The sequence below is a fragment of the Heterodontus francisci genome, chromosome 32, assembly GCF_036365525.1.
Source record: "Heterodontus francisci isolate sHetFra1 chromosome 32, sHetFra1.hap1, whole genome shotgun sequence".
NCBI classification, from domain to species: Eukaryota; Metazoa; Chordata; class Chondrichthyes; order Heterodontiformes; family Heterodontidae; genus Heterodontus; species Heterodontus francisci.
In genome coordinates, this window is record NC_090402.1 from 54339854 (window position 1) to 54359281 (window position 19428).

Genomic DNA, 19428 nt, shown 5'->3' on the forward strand with positions numbered 1-19428 from the left:
ACATTTAAGCACTCTAACACTGAACCACAAGAAAACCCGTATTAAAGTTTTAAAGAAAAACGTTGCTAGTGATCAATTTGGTTTCCCGCTTCCAATTTCTGGGTTACCAGGCTAGGAAATAGATCAATAGAGAAGCAGTGGCAGACATTTAAGGGGATATTTCAGAATATTCATAATAAGTATATTCCTACTATAAAGAAAAATTCTAAGGGGGGACCCACCATCTGTGGTTAACTAAAGAAGTTAAGGAAAGCATCAAACTTAAAGAAAAAGCATATAATTGTGCAAAGATGAGTGGCAGGTCAGATGATTGGTCAGAATATAAAGAATGGCAGGGAATGACTAAAAGGTTAATCAGGAGATATAAATTAGAGTATGAGAAGCTAGCTAGAAATATAAAAAATGAATAGCAAGAGTTTCTACAGGTATTTAAAAGTAAAAGAGTAAGTAAAGTGAGTGTTGGTCCTCCAGAGAGTGAGAATGGGGAGTTAATAGTCGATAATAAGGAAATGGCAGAGGTAACGATCATGTATTTTGCTTCTGTTTTCACTGTAGAGGATACAAAGAACATTCCAGTAATAGCTGTAAATCAGGAGGTGGAAAGAAGAGAGAAACCTGGTGAAATTACAATCACCAGGGAAGCACTACTGAGCAAACTGACGGAGCTGAAGGGCTGACAAGTTCCCGGGTCTTGATTATCTTCATCTTAGAAGAGGTGGCTAATAAGGTAGCAGATACGTTGGTGTTAATTTTTCAAAATTCGCGAGAGTTTGGAAAGGTTTCATCAGACTGGAAAGTAGCAAATATAACCCCTCTATTCAAGAAAGGGGGGAGGCTGAAAACAGGTAAAGGCCAGTTAGCTTGACATCTGTCATGGGGAAGGTGTGGAATCGATCATCATATAGCTGAGCACTTAGAAAAACTCAAGGTAATCAGGACTGGTCATCATGGTTTTGTGAAAGGGAAATCATGTTCAACCAATTTATTGGAGTTCTTTGAAGGAGTAACATGCACTGTAGATAAAGAGGAGCCCGTTGACATACTGTCCTTGGATTTCCAGAAGGCATTTGACAAGGTGCCATATAAAAGGTTATTGCTCAAAGTAGGAGCTTATGGTGTAGGGGGTAACATATTAGCATGGATAGAAGATTGGCTGGCTGACAGAAAACAGAGAGTATGCATAAATGGGTCCTTTTCTGATTGGCAGGATGTGACGAGTGGAGTCCTGCAGGGGTCTGTGCTAGCCTCAACTTTTTACGATTTATATCAATGACTTAGATGAGGGGAGCAATGGCATGGTAGCTAAATTTGCAGATGATACAAAGATAGGTAGGAAAGTATGCTGTGAAGAGAACATAAGGAGGTTGCAGACGGGTATAGATAGGTTGAGAGAGTGGACAAAAATCTGGCAGATGAAGTGTAGTGTGGGAAAATGTGAAGTCGTTCATTTTTGCAGGAAGAATAAAAAAAAGCAGAATATTAATTAAATGGAGAACGACTGCATAATTCCGAGGTGCAGAGGGATCTGGGTGTTCTAGTGCATGAATCACAAAAAGTTAGTAAGCAGGTACAACAAGTAATAAAGAAGGCTAATGGAATGCTATCCTTTATTATGAGAGGAATTGAAAATAAAAGTAAGGATGTTATGCTTCAGTTATATAGTGAAACCACATCTCAAATAATATGTGAAGTTTTGGTCTCCTTATTTAAGGAAGGATGTAAATGCGTTGGGGGTGTTTCAGAGGATGTTTACTAGATTGATACCTGGAATGAGCGGGTTGTCATATGAGGAAAAGTTGGACAGACTGGGCTTGTTTTCACTGGAAGAATGTAGAAGAGTGAGGGAAGACTTAATTGAAGTATATAAGATCCTGAACGATCTTGACAAGGTGGATGTGGAAAGGATGTTTCCTCTTGTGGTTGAGTCCAGAACTGTTTTAAAATTAGGGGTCATCCATTTAGGGCAGAGGTGAGGAGAAACTTTTTCTCTCAGAGAGTTGTGCAACTTTGGAACTCTCTGCCTCAGAAAGTGGTGGAGGTGGGATCATTGAATATTTTTAAGGCAGATAGATTCTTGTTAGGGAATCAAAGGTTATCTGGGGTAGATGGAAGTGTGGAATTCGAGACACAAATAGATCAGCCATGATCTTATTGAATGGCGGAGCAGGCTCGAGGGGCCGAATGGCCTACTTCTGCTCCTAATTCATATGTTCATACATACGTTCATAATTTCTCATTTATCTTTGAGTTTGCTCTCGGACACAGAGCCCCCAAATTTCAGTTACGATCAGGTGAGGAGGCGCGAAGCGCTCCCCTCTTTTCCTTCTCCTTGTTTGACCACAACAGATTTATTTCCTTTTTAAGTGGATATACTTGCCAATTCAGTGAGTGTTAAACTAGTTTATGTGCCATGATCATAAAAAGAGCCAATCGGACAGGTTTTCTTGAGGTTAACAAACAAAGGTTAACTTTATTGTATTTAAACTGATCTAAGTAAAAATAATGAAATACGCTCCAACTTTCACACACACACACACACAAATGCACAAACAAATAGGATACAGAGTGGGGAAGGATAGATTGGTCGAATTAGCATCCAGGGAAATAAAAGGTGTATACAGTCTGTGGAGGTTGGTAACTTGGCTGGCTCCATGCTGAATTCAGTTGTCCCGAGGCTTCTGGTTTGAAAAGAGGTGGACACTGATTCAGTGGTTCTCTGGGAGACACCAATGTGATTGAATTCCTTTGATGGATATCTCTGTCTGTTCTTTCCAGGAAGTTCTCTAAACAGTGTAGCTGAAGGAGGCTTCTGTCTGTTCTTTCTGGAAAGTTCTCTATCTGTAACAGCTTCAGAACCGAAGAAGGGTCACTGACCCGAAATGTTACCTCTGCTTCTCTCTCCACAGATGCTGCCAGACCTGCTGAGTATTTCCAGCATTTCTTGTTTTTATTATTATATGGTAATTGGTACAGCTGGGTTGGTATTTGGTATGGTGGATTGGAGGGTAAGGATTGGTATTTGGTATGGGTGGGTTGGTATTTTGTACAGATGGGTTGGTATTTGGTATGGTGGATTGGAGGGTAAGGATTGGTATTTGATATGGGTGGGTTGGTAAGGGTTGGTGTTTGGTACAGGTGGGTTGGTGAGTATGGGTTGGTATGTGTGGATTGGTAAGGGTTGATATTTGGTGGGTTGTAGGTTATGGGAAGATTAGACAGTACTGGTTGATATTTGGTATGGGTGTTTTTAAAAAATTAATTCATGGCTATCACTGGCAAGGCCAACATTTATTTTCCATCCTTAATTGTTCTTGAGTAGGTGGTGGTGAGCTTCCTTCTTGAACCACTGCATTCCACATGGTGAAGGTACTCCCATAGTGCTGTTAAGGAGTTCCAGGATTTTAACCCAGCAACAATGAAGGAATGGTGACATATTTTCAGTTCGGATGGTGTGTGAATTGAAGAGGTACAAATAGGGACATGGCAGGTATGTGGTCCGCTTTCACAAAAACTGATCGGAATAGTGCCACCTCTCACCAACTGGGAGCGTGATCCGATACACACCTTTCTGGGGGGGCGGGGGGTGGACTTCATAAGAAATTATTTCCCTTAAAGTTGCTTGTATGGCAGGAGGGGGTCTCTTAGGTACATTCTAAAATTCTAAAGCCTTGTCCCATATCCTGTCTGAATATAGATTTGGTGAAAAGTGTCTGCCAAACATTAGGGCACAAATAAAGGGGAAAGAATAAATTAGCAGCATATCTCTGTTGAAGTGAATAGTGGAGAAATTTCCTGCAGGATTGTAGTGCACTTATTCAATAAATATTCTAGTTTGGGATTTCAACAGAATTAATTCAGAACTCAAGACAAGGGTGCATATAATCACAGTTTTGATGAAAGTCATTGTCAGATTTTAGACACTTCAACTAATCCTATTCATGGATGAGTCCAGGAGTCTAATAGCAGCAACTTTATTAAGAAATACAAGATTTAGCTTCTGTCTTGGTTTATATTGATAAATTAATCATTGCAAATGAGAAAATCCCGTTTCTACAGTATCTTCCATCAGGTCAGCCCAATAGGTAGAGCCAAGGATGCCCTGAGGTTGATCTCTAGTGCCTTAAGTCCAAGCTGCACTATCCTTGCACCAGGATACTCTCACTTTTTAAACCCCCTTCTGTAACACATCTTCTTTGGGTCACAAGATATGGTGTAATTGCAGCACCATGTGTTATTTTCTGTTTGAAAACAATTGTGGCGCAGTGGTTAGCACCGCAGCCTCACAGCTCCAGCGACCCGGGTTCAATACTGGGTACTGCCTGTGTGGAGTTTGCAAGTTCTCCCTGTGTCTGCGTGGGTTTCCTCTGGGTGCTCCGGTTTCCTCCCACAAGCCAAAGACTTGCAGGTTGATAGGTAAATTGACCATTATAAATTGCCCCCAGTATAGGTAGGTGGTAGGGGAATGTGGGAACGGGTGGGGATGTGGTGGGAATGTGGGATTGGTGTAGGATTGGTATGGATGGGTGGTTGGTGGTCTGCACAGACTCGGTGGGCCGAGGGGCCTGTTTCAGTGCTGTATCTCTAAATCTAATAAAAATCTAATTCCAAACTCTCTTTTTCTCTAGCTCTGCAGTTTACACTGCAAGTTTCATCCTTTATCTCTTCAAGGTTCCATTGTTCAGCACATTTGTCGTTATACTTCTGTATCCATGGTAACCTCACTTCATTTTAAGTGGATAAAACTCCTAAAGTAACATGATACAATTCTGATCTAAGGGTCTTATCTTGCTCTGGCTGCTTATTCTGCAGAGATATTTTGACACATGCTGTACTAGTTTAACGCACAACTTCTAACATAAGTCACTTTTCGACCATATCCCCTAACCCCAGTTATCTTAGTAGGGAGGTCAGATCCCATCTGGAGTAGTGTGTTGTTTTGGACACCACACCTCAGGAAGGCAATATTGACATACTGACCTTGGAGGGGGGGTTACAGTGCAGATTCACCAAAATGGTACCAGAGCTTAGAACGTTAAATTATGAGGACCGGTTGCATAAACTTGGCTTGTATTCCCTTGAATTTGAAGGTTAAGGATGATCCAATTGATATGTTTAAGCTGATAAAAGTATTTGATACGGTAGACAGTGAGAAACTACTTCCTCTGGTGGGTAAATCAAAAACGAGGAAACATAATCTTAGAAGTAGAGCTAGGCTGCTCAGAAGGAAAATCAGGAAGCACTTTTTCACACACAGGGTACTGAAAATCTGGAACAATCTCTCCCAAAAGGCTGCGAATGCTGGGGACAATTACAGCTTTCAAGACAAAGATTGATAGATTTTTGTTTGGTAAGGATATCAAGGGATGTGTGTTAAAGCGGGTAAATATAGCTGAGAACAGATCAGCCATCATCATCTCTATCCCCCTCCCCCAACTGCAATCGGCTAACTGCGAATTAAAAATATAAAATGCTGGAAATATGCATCAGCTGCAGCGGTATCTGTAAACAAAGATAGATCAACAGATCAGTTGTGGCCATTTATCAGAGGACATCACATGCACCTCCAACATTTTCTGTTTTAATTTCAAATTTCCAGCACCCACAGCTTTTTCTCTCTTTAAACATAGGAACATTGGAGGAGTAGGCCATTCAGCCTGTCAAGCCTGCTCTGCCATTCAATTAGATCGTGACTGATCATCTACCTCAACTTTCTCGCGCTATCCCCATATCCCTTGATGTCATTAGTATCCAGATGTCTATTAATTCCTGTCTTGAACATGCTCAATGATTGAGCTTCCACAGCCCTCTGGGGTAGAGAATTCCAAAGATTCACGACCCTCTGAGTGATGAAATTCCTCCTCATCTCAGTCTTAAATGGCCTATCCCTTATTCTGAGACTATGTCCCCTGGTTCTAGACTTACCAGCCAGGGGAAACCTCCCATCTACATCCACCCTGTCACGCCCTGTAAGAATTTTGTAAGTTTCAATAAGATCACCTCTCATTCTTCTAAACTCTAGAGAATACAATCTCCTCAATCTCTCATCATAAGACAATCCCGCCAACCCAGGGATTAATCTGGTGAAAGTCCTTTGCACTCCCTCTATGGCAAGTATATCCTTCCTTAGATGAGGAGACCAAAACTGTACACAATACATCAAGTACGGTCTCACCAAGGCTCGAGACAATTGCAGAAAGATTTCTTTACTCCTTTACTCAAAACCCCATGCGATGAAGGCCAACATACCATTTGCCTTCCTAATTGCTTGTTGCACCTGCATGCCAGCTTTTAGTGACTCATGAACAAGGACACCCAGGTCCCTTTGGACATCAACACTTCCCAATCTTTCACCATTTAAGAAATACTCTGTCTTTCTGTTTTTTCTACCAAAGTGGATAACTTTACACTATTCACATTATGTTCCATCTGCCACGTTCTTGCCCATTCACTTAGCCTGTCCAGGTCCCCTTGAAGCATCCTGCTCACAATTTACATTCCCACCTAGTTTTGGGTCATCAGCAAACTTGAAAATATTACATTTGGTCCCCACATCCAAATCATTTATACAGATTGTGCCCCCAGCACTGATCCTTGCAGTACCCTACTAGTAACAGCCTGCCATCCTGAAAATATTCCATTTATTCAGAGCATAACTGGCCCTTTTTTATTATCTTATTTTACTTTGTTTTATCATTTTCTTTACCATGTACCTGCCTTAAACTTGGTTTTTCATATTTGTGCTTTTGGACAGAGCTGTTCATTATTCTGTCATTAACACTCTCTCTGCTTTGTCTTTCACCACACCATTAGCACACTCCCTTTTCCTTTGCCCCATGACCTCCTTGTCAGTTAATCTCTCCTGCCCTCTACCCTATCACACATCTTCCCTTTTGTTCCCTTTCCCCCACCTGCGCTTCACTTGCTTAAAACTTATTACATTTCTAACCTTTGCCAGTTCTGCTGAAAGATCACAGACCTGAAACATTAACTCTGCTTCTCTTTCCACAGATGCTGCCAGACCCACTGAGTATTTCCAGCACTTTGTTTTTATTTCAGATTTCCAGCATCTGCAGTATTTTTTTTTTATTTCCGTTTATTCCTACTCTCTATTTCTGTCTATTGACCAATTCTCAATCCATAGCAGTATATTACCCCCAATCCCATTTGTTCTAATTTTGTTTATTAACCTCCTGTGTGGGACCTTATCAAAAGCCTTCTGAAAATCCAAGTACATCATATCCGCTGGTTCTCCTTTATCGATGCTACAACTAAATCCTCAAAAAATTCCAACTGGTTTGCCAAACATGATTTCCCTTTCATAAATCCATGTTAACTCTGCCCAATCATATTATTTTCTAAGTGTCTAGTTATCACATTCTTTATAATAGAGTCCAACATTTTCCCCACGACTGGCGTTGAACTAACAGCTCTGTAGTTCCCCGTTTTCTCTCTCCTTTTTTAAATAGTGGAGTTAACAACCGAGCTTCCTTGCCTCAGACACATCATGAAACTAAAGGTGTGAGGTGAGATCCCACTATCTGTTGAGTTAGCTAATCTCACCATAGGTTACTAAACTTGGCTCAACAGAAGGGGAAAAAAATCAGTCACCTCTGCTAGATGTACGCATGCAAATTACAAGCAGCTGGGCTCTCCAGTTTGCTGGCACTGAGTGTCTTGGCTCACACCTGGAGAATGGCTGCTTGGGTGATATGTGGAGGGTGTGTCGAACCCATGGACTTGTACTCCACCAGGAGTCAGTATCCTCAAATGAGGATAGCAAGCAGCGGGAGAAACATAATTCTGTCAGGGTGATGCTAAGCATTCCAGAGGAAAGGGAGTCAGCACAGCCTTTCCTCACAGGGCAAACAGTGTAGAATAGTATGAGGAACACCCATCATTGTGCTTTGGGGATAACACTTAAATCACTGTATAGTGTTGCACAACTTAAACACTCTCATTATACTGCGCAGTTCAGTTTAACAGTGCAGTCATTCTATATAGTGTCACATGGTTTAACACACTGTACACAGTGTATAATTCCTATGATTATATTGCATAACACATTACAACACATCCATCATTTGTTTTGCTTGAACAGTCAAGATCCCCAAGCTGATGTATCCAGGATCCAGTGTCCAATTTGCAGACATGCATTCCATGTCCCATCAGTCACCTAAGAATTCATTGCAAACCAATGAGATATTGTCTATCCTCAATATCAAAGGTTGAATTGCAACATAAGACTCCTGTGATTACAATGTGTTATGCAGTACAACACTCCCATCATTGTACAGTGTTACACACTATAACATTAATTACATTGTGCAACAATAACTAGCATTGATATAGCACCTTTAACATAAGCAGCTTCACAGAAGCACTGTCAAAACAAAATTTGACACTGTGCTATGTAAGCATATATTAGGGCAGGCGACCAATAGCTTGATCAAAGAGGTAGATTTCAAGGACATGTTAAAAGAGAGGTCAAGAGATGGAGAGGTTTAAGGAAGGAATTCCAGAGCTTCGGGTTAGGCAGCTGAAGGCATGATTGCCAATACTGGAGCGATGAAAATTGGGGATATGCAAGAGACCAGAATTGTGGGAACATAAGAGATCCTTGGAAAGTTGTAGGGCTAGATGATGTTAGAGATAGGAAGGGGTGAGGCCGTGGATGCATTTGACAGCAAGGTTGAGAATCTTAAAACAAAATACAAAAGTCCAGTGTGTGCATATAGTGTTACATAGTATAAGGCTCATGTCATTAAATTATGTCCATTATGTTCTGCCCTACAACAGGTCCTAACTCAAGTCTCAAGATTTTTGAGCCACTTACTAGTGAAGAGTAATGCAGGCAGTTTCCCATTGCTTTCCTCACATTTCTTATCATTGTTAACTAGTGCTGTGGGGAAAAGGTTCAACTAATTTGGCAGGGGCAGGGTACCAAAATGTGGTATTAATAAGTAGAAACATGTGTGCTAATGCACAAAATGTGGTAAGATGAGTGAGCTGCTGGCACAAATAGCCATGTGGGAATATGATGTAATGAATAATGCAGACCACACTTAAAAAAAAAGGGAGGATTGAATGCTTATTATTCAGGAATGATAGGGAAGCAAGAAAGGAGAATGGATCGCTGTTTTGATTAAGGAAAATATTACAGTGCTAGAAAGAGAACTATCCGAGAGGGGTCAGACAGAATCTATTTGGTTGGACTTAAGAAACAATAAAGGAGTTATTATGCTACCGGGTGTATTTTATAGGTCAAATAGTGGGAAAATGATAGAGGAGCAGATTTGCAGGAAAATTACAGAGAGGTGCAAGAAGTATAGTGATAATGGGAGACTTTAACTACCCCAATATTGAATGGGACAGTGATTGTGTTAAGAGCAGAGAAGGGGAAGGAATTTCTGAAGTTTGTTCAGGAGAACTTTCTTGATGTTTCCTGCCCAATGAGGAAGGAGGCATTGCTGGAGCTAGTCCTGGAGAATGAAATGGATCAAGTGCAGAATGGTCAAACAGTAGAGGAGCATCTTGGGAATAGTGATCATAGCATAAGGTTCAGATTAGTTATGAAGATCAAGGGACAACCTAGAATATAAATTAACTACAGGAGGGTTATTTCAGCAAATTTAGGTGGGATCATGGACACAAAATTGGCTAAGGGATGGAAAACAGAATTGTGGTGGATGGCTGTTGACTGGCAGTGTCAGCATTTATTGCTCATCCCTAGCTGGCCTTGTTACAACTAACTGACTTACTAGATTATTCAAAGGGTAATTACAAGTCATCCACATTAGCGCGGGACTGGAGTAAAACATAGACCACACCAGGTAAGACCAGCAGATTTCCTTCCTCGAAGGACATTAGTGCACCAGTTACAACAATCCGACAGCTTCGTGATCACCACAAATAATACCATCTTTTTATTGTCTGATGGAATTCAAATTCTCAAACTCCCTTCGAGGGGTCTGAAGTCACATTCACTGGATTACTAGTCCAGTAACTTGTTACACCACTGTACCCTTATTTGAGATTAGTTAGATGTACATGGCCACATGGTAAATACAATATACCACTTTATTCTCACATTACGGAGAAGTAAACTATAAACATTAACCGAAAATGTTCCAGGGTGGATCCTTGCTGTTTGCTGAGTTTGTTGATCAGAACAGACTAGTTCTGACCAATAAGTTGATCTCTCTCTCTGGGCTGGCAAAGGGATTCATTAGCCAGGTTTCCTCACTCCTGATCACTAGTCAGCACCATTTGCTAGAAAGTGACACCTTTCACGTCCTCAGTCCATCCCAAAATACTTTACAGCCAATTAGTTAGTTTGAAGTGCAGCCATGTGGGCAAACACAACAGTCAATTTGTGCACAAGATCCCACAAATAAAAATTAGATAAATGATCAGTTATGATATTCTTCGTGATGTGGCTTGACAGATAAATGTTGGCCAGGACAATGACAGAACTTCCCTGCTCTTCTTGGAATAATTGTTTGGGATCTTTTATGTCTACCCAAGTGGGCATATGGAGCCTTTGTTTAATATTTCATCCAAAAGACAGTACCTTCAATGCTGCACTAAAGTGTTAGTCTCAATTTTGTGCTTAAATCTTGGAGTAGGGCTTGAACACACAACCTTGTGACTCAGACAAGTCAAAGAGAGGGAGAGAGCATGTACATCGATCAGGTTCAGTTATGATGTCCCCAATAGTCAAACAGCTCACTAACGCTCAGCTGTCAGAGTGCACACATGAAGACTGTCCGTTTGGGTGAGGTACTAGAGAATGCACCAAAACATGAGTCAACACCTTCAAGAAGGGATAAATAGAAGGATGGACAGAAATTAAAATGAAATAAAAGTCTAGCAGTGTTTGGTGTAGCGCAGGTAACATTTTCTGCTCTTGCACATTACATGAATAAACTGAAATAGTGTAACTCCACACAGCGTTTAATCCATGACATCCCCATATTGAGTTTTCTTTCCTCCAGTGTCAGTGTCCTCTGGAGACTCAATCTTCTGATCCTTAGTGCCTGCAAATACAATAGAATTATAGAATCATACAGCACAGAAGACAACCATTCGGCCCATCGTGTCTGTGCCAGCTCTTTGAACGAGCTATCTAAATATCCAAAAATTACTCCCTTACACTTTCCCCATATCTCTACAAACAACTTCTTTTCAAGTATTTATCCAATTCCTTTTTTGAAAGTTGTTATTCAATCTTCTTCCACTTCCAATCTTCAGATCATAACTCAGTGTACAAAAAATTCTCATGATCTCCTCTCTGGCTCTTTTGCTAATTATCTTAAATATGAACAAAAATAAAATTATGCCCTGTTTGTGGGCCCTTAGATGGTTAATGATGGCTGATGACGTTCTACAGAACAGGAGTTACTGTACAGGAATGAACTTGCAATGGTAAATCACCTCAACAATGCCCTTACAGCAAACTGTGGACCTGGGAGTGTCTGAGACAGGAAGGCGTTGGGGAATTTAGTGATGCATTTGTTTGCAATGCTGCTCTTTGGCTGTGGCACCAGCCAATAGGGAGTAGTCTCTGCTGCATGGCTGTAGCTAAAATATGCCATTTGTCAGATCCTGGAAGTGAAAACACCACATACTATTTATTGATTTTATTCACTTGTCTCCTCCTGTGATCACCCAAAGGTACTGACTCATACTGATGGTGAGCTTCCCCTGGTCAGTCAGTCCACCTCTCACTGTTGTCTGAAGTTAGATATTCGGTTTGTGCTGAGTTAGCTGTTAGAGGTAAGGATGGTGCAACTGACCTCAGTGCTCCTGCATAAGGGAATGGCAACAAAAAAAATTCCACTCCTGACTGCTGCACAGTGATCCCTCCTGGAAAGCACAGCCATCAGGCTATCAGCTAAAACAAGTTCACCTCCTATGGTTGAACAGCCCATCTAAATTCACTGTCAGCATCACTTTACCTTTGGGAGAACGCATCTTGCGATCTGAAGAAATTCAAAGCTGCCTGGATTTGTCCATTCAACAAGTTCACAAGTTGTTTACTCAACTTCCACAAGCATTGTGAAATTGCCAGAAGAACTGAATTTCAGCTAATTGGACGTTCAGTCCAAAAAAGATAATCCAATAAGCTTTCCCATGAGGAACAAGGCCCAGACCGACCCACAATAACTTTCAGCGCACCAGACAGTCTTTTTTCCTTTTAATTGAACTACTTTCTCTGCTACTTATGTTGAGGAATGTTATTGCTGGGAATGGAATAAATTCCAGTTATCAACCACTCTCAGGGCAGGAACAGCACAGGTCAGATACAGAGTAAAACTCCCTCTACACTGTCCCAACAAACACTGCCAGGGCAGGCACAGCATAGGTTAGAGTAAAGCTCCTTCTACTTTGCCTCAATGTGTCTCAGACACATTGTGTCTCAAAACAGCGTCCTTTACTGCAAGTGACATTTATCTATTTCTGACAAGGATACAATATTAGTGGTTATGCACCTAAACCATCAGTCCAGACAGCAACAGTCCCAACCCCAAAGAAATCTGAAAAATTGAAGGCAGTATATTACAAAGACTGACTATAAAAACTGCTAGACTGCCATAAAAATCTAACAGGAACCTGCGATCCCGAGAGATGATACTAATCCAACAGAATGCGGTTAACTCTTAATACCATCAAAGGCCCAGCAAACTACTCAAAGGCAAATGTTATCTACACCCCAAGAGCAACTTACAAAAAAGTGAGTGTGAATTTATCAGTTATGATAACTCAGTCTTTTGCTGTGGGGGCCTATCCCTAGAACGGAGCTAAGATTATTCAAACTCACTACACAGAATTCCATTTGCTTTCAGTTTTGATAGCTTATTGTGCAGATTCTTCTGAAAAGCCTTCCTGAAAGTCCACATCAATAAGATCCTTTATCTACCTAATGTGAAATCAAAAAATTCCACTGGATTAGTCAGACATGCCCGCCCTTTATACATCGATGCTGAGACTCTGATTAGCACATACTGGTCCAAATGCTCAGTCAGTCTGTCTTAACAAATTCCAGTGACTTCCTCACAACTAACATTAAACTGACAGATCTGTAGTTTCCTGGTTTCTCCCTCCCTCCCGTCTCAAACGCAGGTCATAGAGGTGAAATGCCAGTGTCTAATTCACTGCATGCATCACCCAGTCTCTTTCAGGTTCACCTTTATTTGAACCCACTTTTTAATTTAGCAACCAATCTGGACCTAAAGAATCTCTGCTACTCCTCCCTGCAAGGATTTTTCATAGCTTTCCCACACTGCCAGTTTTGAAGACAGAGCACCTTTTCATTCACATACTTTCCTTTCTGGTTTCCTACTCACCTTTATCAGGATTGTGTGGCATTGCTCCTGTCTCGAGGTAAATCCACAGGTTTGAGCACTTCCTTGTCTCTGTACGTGTCACTGCATAACTCACCAATGACCCCGTCACTGTATCAGAGGGGAACAGCCGTTTGTTAAAGCACTAAATAATGTCCCACTTGTGAATAAAGCTCAGCCTAGGATGAAGGAACAGGGCATAGCCAATCAGCAGTGTAGCTGGGACTCTAAGATGCAGCTACCATTTTGAACTTTGCTCAACCACTTCCAGGTTAAAGTCAATACCTACCTGCTAGCCAAATTGATGCCACGCTCCACCTTTCCCATCAGCTAATTGGTAAATCACCCTCTGGGTCCCACTGCTGCAAAGCATTAGGTTTGGTGACTTCAGTTCTGATTACCTGGATAGTTGATACTTAACTGTCATGAGCTTTGTACTCTTAGTGTACATGACGCAAGTGTCAGCCATGGCTCAATGCTCTTGCTTCCAGGTTTGGGCTCACACCTCTCTCCAGACACTGCAACACATATCTAAGCTGATGTTCCAGTACAGTACTGAAGGAGATCCCACTTTTTGGATGAAGTTTTAGAATGATGTCTTATCTTCCCTCACGAGTGAATGTAAAAGGCAATGTGGCATAACTCATCAAATGTACAGCACAGGAACAGGCCACTAGACACAACTGGTTCATACCAGTCTTTATGCTCCAGGTGAGCCTCCTCCACCCCTCCTGTGTTTATCCAGCTTCCCTTTAAATACATTCATACTATTCCATGTGGTAGCAAACCCCAAACTGCTGCCTCAGTCCCCAGCTGTTGCCACAGTCCCCCACACCTTAAGATCAGGAATCAGGAGAACTCTCCTGGTGTTCTGGCCAACATTTATTCCTTATCCAAAATCTTAAAAGCCGATTATTTGGTAATGTATCCAACAGCTGCTTGTGGGACCTTTCAAATTGGTTGCTACATTTTCCCATATAACAAGCGAATACATTTCAAATATAATCCATTAGCTGTGAAGTGATTTGGGACATCCTCAGGATGTAAATGCTGTGATATAAATTCAAATTCTTTCTGTGACTAATACTGTAGTAACTAAGGCTGTCACAAATCTCTGAAAATCACCTCTCTGGTAGCTCAGTGAATGGCCACTGCACCTTGTGAAGCACCAGAGGAATGAACGATATTGCAGAGAGATTCCCAGGCAAAATGTCAGGTCCACGCAACAAACCTATGCTCCACCTTGTGTCTTGAAGGCACCAACCATTGCTGGAGTATGGTTTCATCAGCTTGTTACACACCCAAATGGCCAATCTTCAAATACACAAATTGACAGATTATTTGCCCTGTCTGGCTTTAGCAATACTAATATAGTAAGTTTCAGGCAGACGGTCTTCAGTTCATCCCTCAGTACTGCATCGAAGGTAATTCCAACTCCCATTTATTGACAAGAACCAGTCTGGTTCCGTCTTGAAACCTTTAAAGCTTTCTTTTGACATTATATAGGGTTATTTCAAAAATTACTCCTCTCCCTTTAAATTTATGTTGATTATATTCATGTGGGAGTGACTGGGGGAGAAGATCTGGAATTTACACAGTTGCTCAACATAGCAAAGGTACTAATTAAATTACAAGCCTCCACACAGCTGAACATTACTTAGTATAATAGCAATGACCATTAATGTACTGACCTACTGACAACAACACGTTCCACTGTACTGGGAAAGGCAGCTTCTTATTCAGCAACCTCTGCATAACGAAAACAGCACTAGTACCTGGATAGGGTTTTTGTAAAAAAAAAAAGAGTTGCAAAACAATTAGGCCGGGATCCCAAACACCAGGTGTTACAACATCAACTATCTAAAATACACAATTACCCAATACAAATGCGCCAATGCCCTTCATAAATGCATGCGACTGGCAAGCAGCATATTCCTGGAGACCCTGCAGGGCAAAGAAAGAAAAGATGATGGGTCATTGCCGCTATCCGAGTTACTCCACCCTGCCAGCAACAGGTCCTCGGCCATGGTTGTGAATCATTATCCATGGGGCTCAGTATAAGGTCAGGGCTGTGGGTCACTATCAGGTCAGGGCTGTGGGTCACTCTACATGGGGCTCAGTATAAGGTCAGGGCTGTGGGTCACTATCAGGTCAGGGCTGTGGGTCACTATCAGGTCAGGGCTGTGGGTCACTATCAGGTCAGGGCTGTGGGTCACTATCAGGTCAGGGCTGTGGGACACTATCAGGTCAGGGCTGTGGGACACTATCAGGTCAGGGCTGTGGGACACTATCAGGTCAGGGCTGTGGGACACTCTACATGGGGCTCAGTATAGGATCAGGGCTGTGGGTCACTCTACATGGGGCTCAGTATAAGGTCAGGGCTGTGGGTCACTATCAGGTCAGGGCTGTGGGTCACTATCAGGTCAGGGCTGTGGGTCACTATCAGGTCAGGGCTGTGGGTCACTATCAGGTCAGGGCTGTGGGTCACTATCAGGTCAGGGCTGTGGGTCACTCTACATGGGGCTCAGTATAGGATCAGGGCTGTGGGTCACTCTACATGGGGCTCAGTATAAGGTCAGGGCTGTGGGTCACTATCAGGTCAGGGCTGTGGGTCACTATCAGGTCAGGGCTGTGGGTCACTATCAGGTCAGGGCTGTGGGTCACTATCAGGTCAGGGCTGTGGGTCACTATCAGGTCAGGGCTGTGGGTCACTATCAGGTCAGGGCTGTGGGTCACTCTACATGGGGCTCAGTATAGGATCAGGGCTGTGGGTCACTCTACATGGGGCTCAGTATAGGATCAGGGCTGTGGGTCACTCTACATGGGGCTCAGTATAAGGTCAGGGCTGTGGGTCACTATCAGGTCAGGGCTGTGGGTCACTATCAGGTCAGGGCTGTGGGTCACTATCAGGTCAGGGCTGTGGGTCACTATCAGGTCAGGGCTGTGGGTCACTCTCCGTGGGGCTCAGTATAAGATCAGGGCTGTGGGACACTCTACATGGGGCTCAGTATAAGGTCAGGGCTGTGGGACACTCTACATGGGGCTCAGTATAAGGGCCGGGGCTGTGACTTTAGCACAAACAGGGTGGCTGCTACACCCGGTAGGAGAGACCGACCGGCCGCCAGTAACCAGGCCAGCCTCCCAGCCACTCCTGGGTTGGCGGGGCTCTATCAGGCCGGGCCCGGGGTTGCTCGGTTACCGGGTGCTTCGCTGCTACCGAGTCCTCCACACGGCTCAATCCCAGATTCACCATGTCAGCTCAGCGGGAACACCGGGCCTGGAGAGAAGGCACCGGCAGTGGGAAAATCCAGGGTGGAGTCTAGCGAATCCGGAACAGCAAACATTCACCGGACCGGATGGAACTGGCAAATACAGGCCGAGGCGACAATTGATGCCGGACGGGGATGGGCTTCACCCAGCAACCAGGCAACTGGGGCGGACCTCCAGCTCCGCGGATACACCCCCTGCCACACAGACAAGGCGGGGCCACGAACCTGGTGAAACCCCGCCCACTGACTGAATCAGGCCCCGCCCACTGACTGAATCAGGCCCCGCCCACAGTCCACCCGCCCACTGACTGGAATCAGGCCCCGCCCACAGACCACCCGCCCACCGACTGAATCAGGCCCCGCCCACAGTCCACCCGCCCACTGACTGAATCAGGCCCCGCCCACAGTCCACCCGCCCACCGACTGAATCAGGCCCCGCCCACAGTCCACCCGCCCACTGACTGAATCAGGCCCCGCCCACAGTCCACCCGCCCACCGACTGAATCAGGCCCCGCCCACAGTCCACCCGCCCACTGACTGAATCAGGCCCCGCCCACAGTCCACCCGCCCACTGACTGAATCAGGCCCCGCCCACAGTCCACCCGCCCACCGACTGAATCAGGCCCCGCCCACTGACTGAATCAGGCCCCGCCCACAGTCCACCCGCCCACTGACTGGAATCAGGCCCCGCCCACAGTCCACCTGCCCACTGACTGAATCAGGCCCCGCCCACAGTCCACCCGCCCACTGACTGGAATCAGGCCCCGCCCACAGTCCACCCGCCCACTGACTGGAATCAGGCCCCGCCCAGCGTCCTTTCCAAAATGGCCTCTTTGGATTTCAGAAGCTTCCCTGATGACTGCTTGTGGTGTAGTCTTTGCCACAGATTTTTCACAGAACATAATTGAACCCACTCAAATACAGAATATTACAGCACAGAAGGAGGCCATTCGGCCCATCTTGTCTGCACCAGCTCTCCAAATGAGCAACTGGCCAAGTTCCTTCTCCCATAACACTGCACATTCTTCCTTTTCAGATAACGATCTAATTCCCTTTTGAATGCCTCAATTGAACTTGACTCCACCACACTCTCAGCCAGTGCATTCCTGACCTTAACCACTTGCTGCATGAAAATTTTTCCTTATGCTGCTTTTGCTTCTTTGGCCAACTACTTTAAATCTGTGCCCTCTCGCTCTTGATCCTTTCAAGAATGGGAACAGTTTCTCTCTGTATACTCTGTCCAGACAACTCATGATTTTGAACACTTTTTAAATTTTTTTGGGAAAGGGCAGCACAGTGGCGCAGTGGTTAGCACCGCATCCTCACAGCTCCAGCGACCCGGGTCCAATTCTGGGTACTGCCTGTGTGGAGTTTGCAAGTTCTCCCTGTGACCGTGTGGGTTTTCGCTGGGTTCTCCGATTTCCTCCCACAGCCAAAGACTTGTAGGTTGATAGGTAAATTGGCTGTTGTACATTGCCCCTAGTGTAGGTAGGTGGTAGGAGAATGGTGGGGATGTGGTAGGAATATGGGATTAATGTAGGAATAGTATAAATGGGTGGTTGATGGTCGGCACAGACTCAGTGGGCTGAAGGGCCTGTTTCAGTGCTGTATCTCTAAATAAATAAATAAACCTCGATCAAATCACTTCTCCTCCAAGGAAAATGGATTCAACTTCTCCAATCTACCTTCATAACTAAAGTTCCTCATACCTGGAACCATTTTCATGAATCTTTTCTGTACTCTGTCCAATACATTCACATATTTCCTAAAGTGCGGCACCCAGAACTGGATAAAGTACTCCAGCTGAGACTGAACCAGTGTCTTATACAAGTTCAACATAACCTCCTCGCTCTTGTACTCTATGCCCTTATTAATAAAGCCTAGGGCATTGTATGCTTTATTAACCGCTCTCTCAATCTGTCCTGCCACCTTCAATGACTTTTGCACATATACACCTAGGTCCCTCTGCTCCTGCATCCCCTTTAGAATTGTACCCTTTATGTTATATTGTCGCTCCATGTTCTTCCTACCAAAATGCTTCACTTCGCATTTCTCCACATTGAACTTCATCTGTCAGTTGTTCGCCCAGTCCGCCAACTTGTCTATGTCATTTTGAAGTTCTATACGATCCTCCTCACAGTTCACAATGCTTCCAAGCTTCATATCATCTGCAAACTTTGAAATAATGCCCTGTGCACCCAGTTCTAGGTCATTAATATATATCAGGAAGAACAAGGGTCCCAACATTGACCCCTGGGAAATTCCACTACAAACCTTCCTCCAGTCTGAAAAACATCCATTAATCACTATTCTCTGTTTCCTTTTACACAGTAAATTTTGTATCCATGTTGCCACTATCACTTTTATTCCATGAGCTATAACTTTGCTCACAAGTCTGCAGTGTGACACTGTATAAAATGCCTTCTGGAAGTCCATGTACACCACATCAACAACATTGCCCTCATTAACCCTCTCTGTCACCTCCTCAAAAAACTCCAACAAGTTAGTTAAACACAATTTGCCAGACAAATCCATGCTGGCTTTCCTTAATTAACCTTTATTTGTCCATGTGCCTATTAATATGGTGTTGAGGTAGACGATCAGCTGTGATCTAGAATGGCAGAACAGGCTGGAAGGGCTGAATGGCCTACTCCTGCTTCTGTGTTCCTATCTTCCTATTAATCTATCTATCCGATTAATTTTGTCCCGAATTATTGATTAATTATTGTTTCCCCAACACTGAAGTTAAACTCTAAAATAAAAGCAAAATACTGCGGGAAATCTGAAATAAAAACAGAAAGTGCTGGAAATATGCA

General features: G+C 43.5%; 1 protein-coding gene across 2 annotated transcripts; it reads right to left on the reverse strand.

The window, feature by feature from the left end:
* Positions 1 to 3955: 3955 nt before the first annotated feature.
* tmem141 (transmembrane protein 141) lies at positions 3956 to 16773 on the reverse strand. 2 transcript variants are annotated; one of them, XM_068012834.1, is made up of 5 exons: positions 16594 to 16773; positions 15221 to 15287; positions 15035 to 15118; positions 13347 to 13454; positions 3956 to 11036 (listed from the first exon to the last, which is right to left on the reverse strand). In XM_068012834.1, the coding sequence occupies exons 1-5, from the start codon at positions 16594 to 16596 to the stop codon at positions 10954 to 10956; spliced, it is 345 nt and encodes a 114-aa protein (XP_067868935.1). In that variant the 5' UTR covers positions 16597 to 16773; the 3' UTR covers positions 3956 to 10953. The 2 variants fall into 2 exon arrangements, with proteins under 2 accessions (XP_067868935.1, XP_067868934.1); XM_068012833.1 differs by having other exon boundaries at positions 16543 to 16773.
* Between the last annotated feature and the right edge of the window lie 2655 nt (positions 16774 to 19428).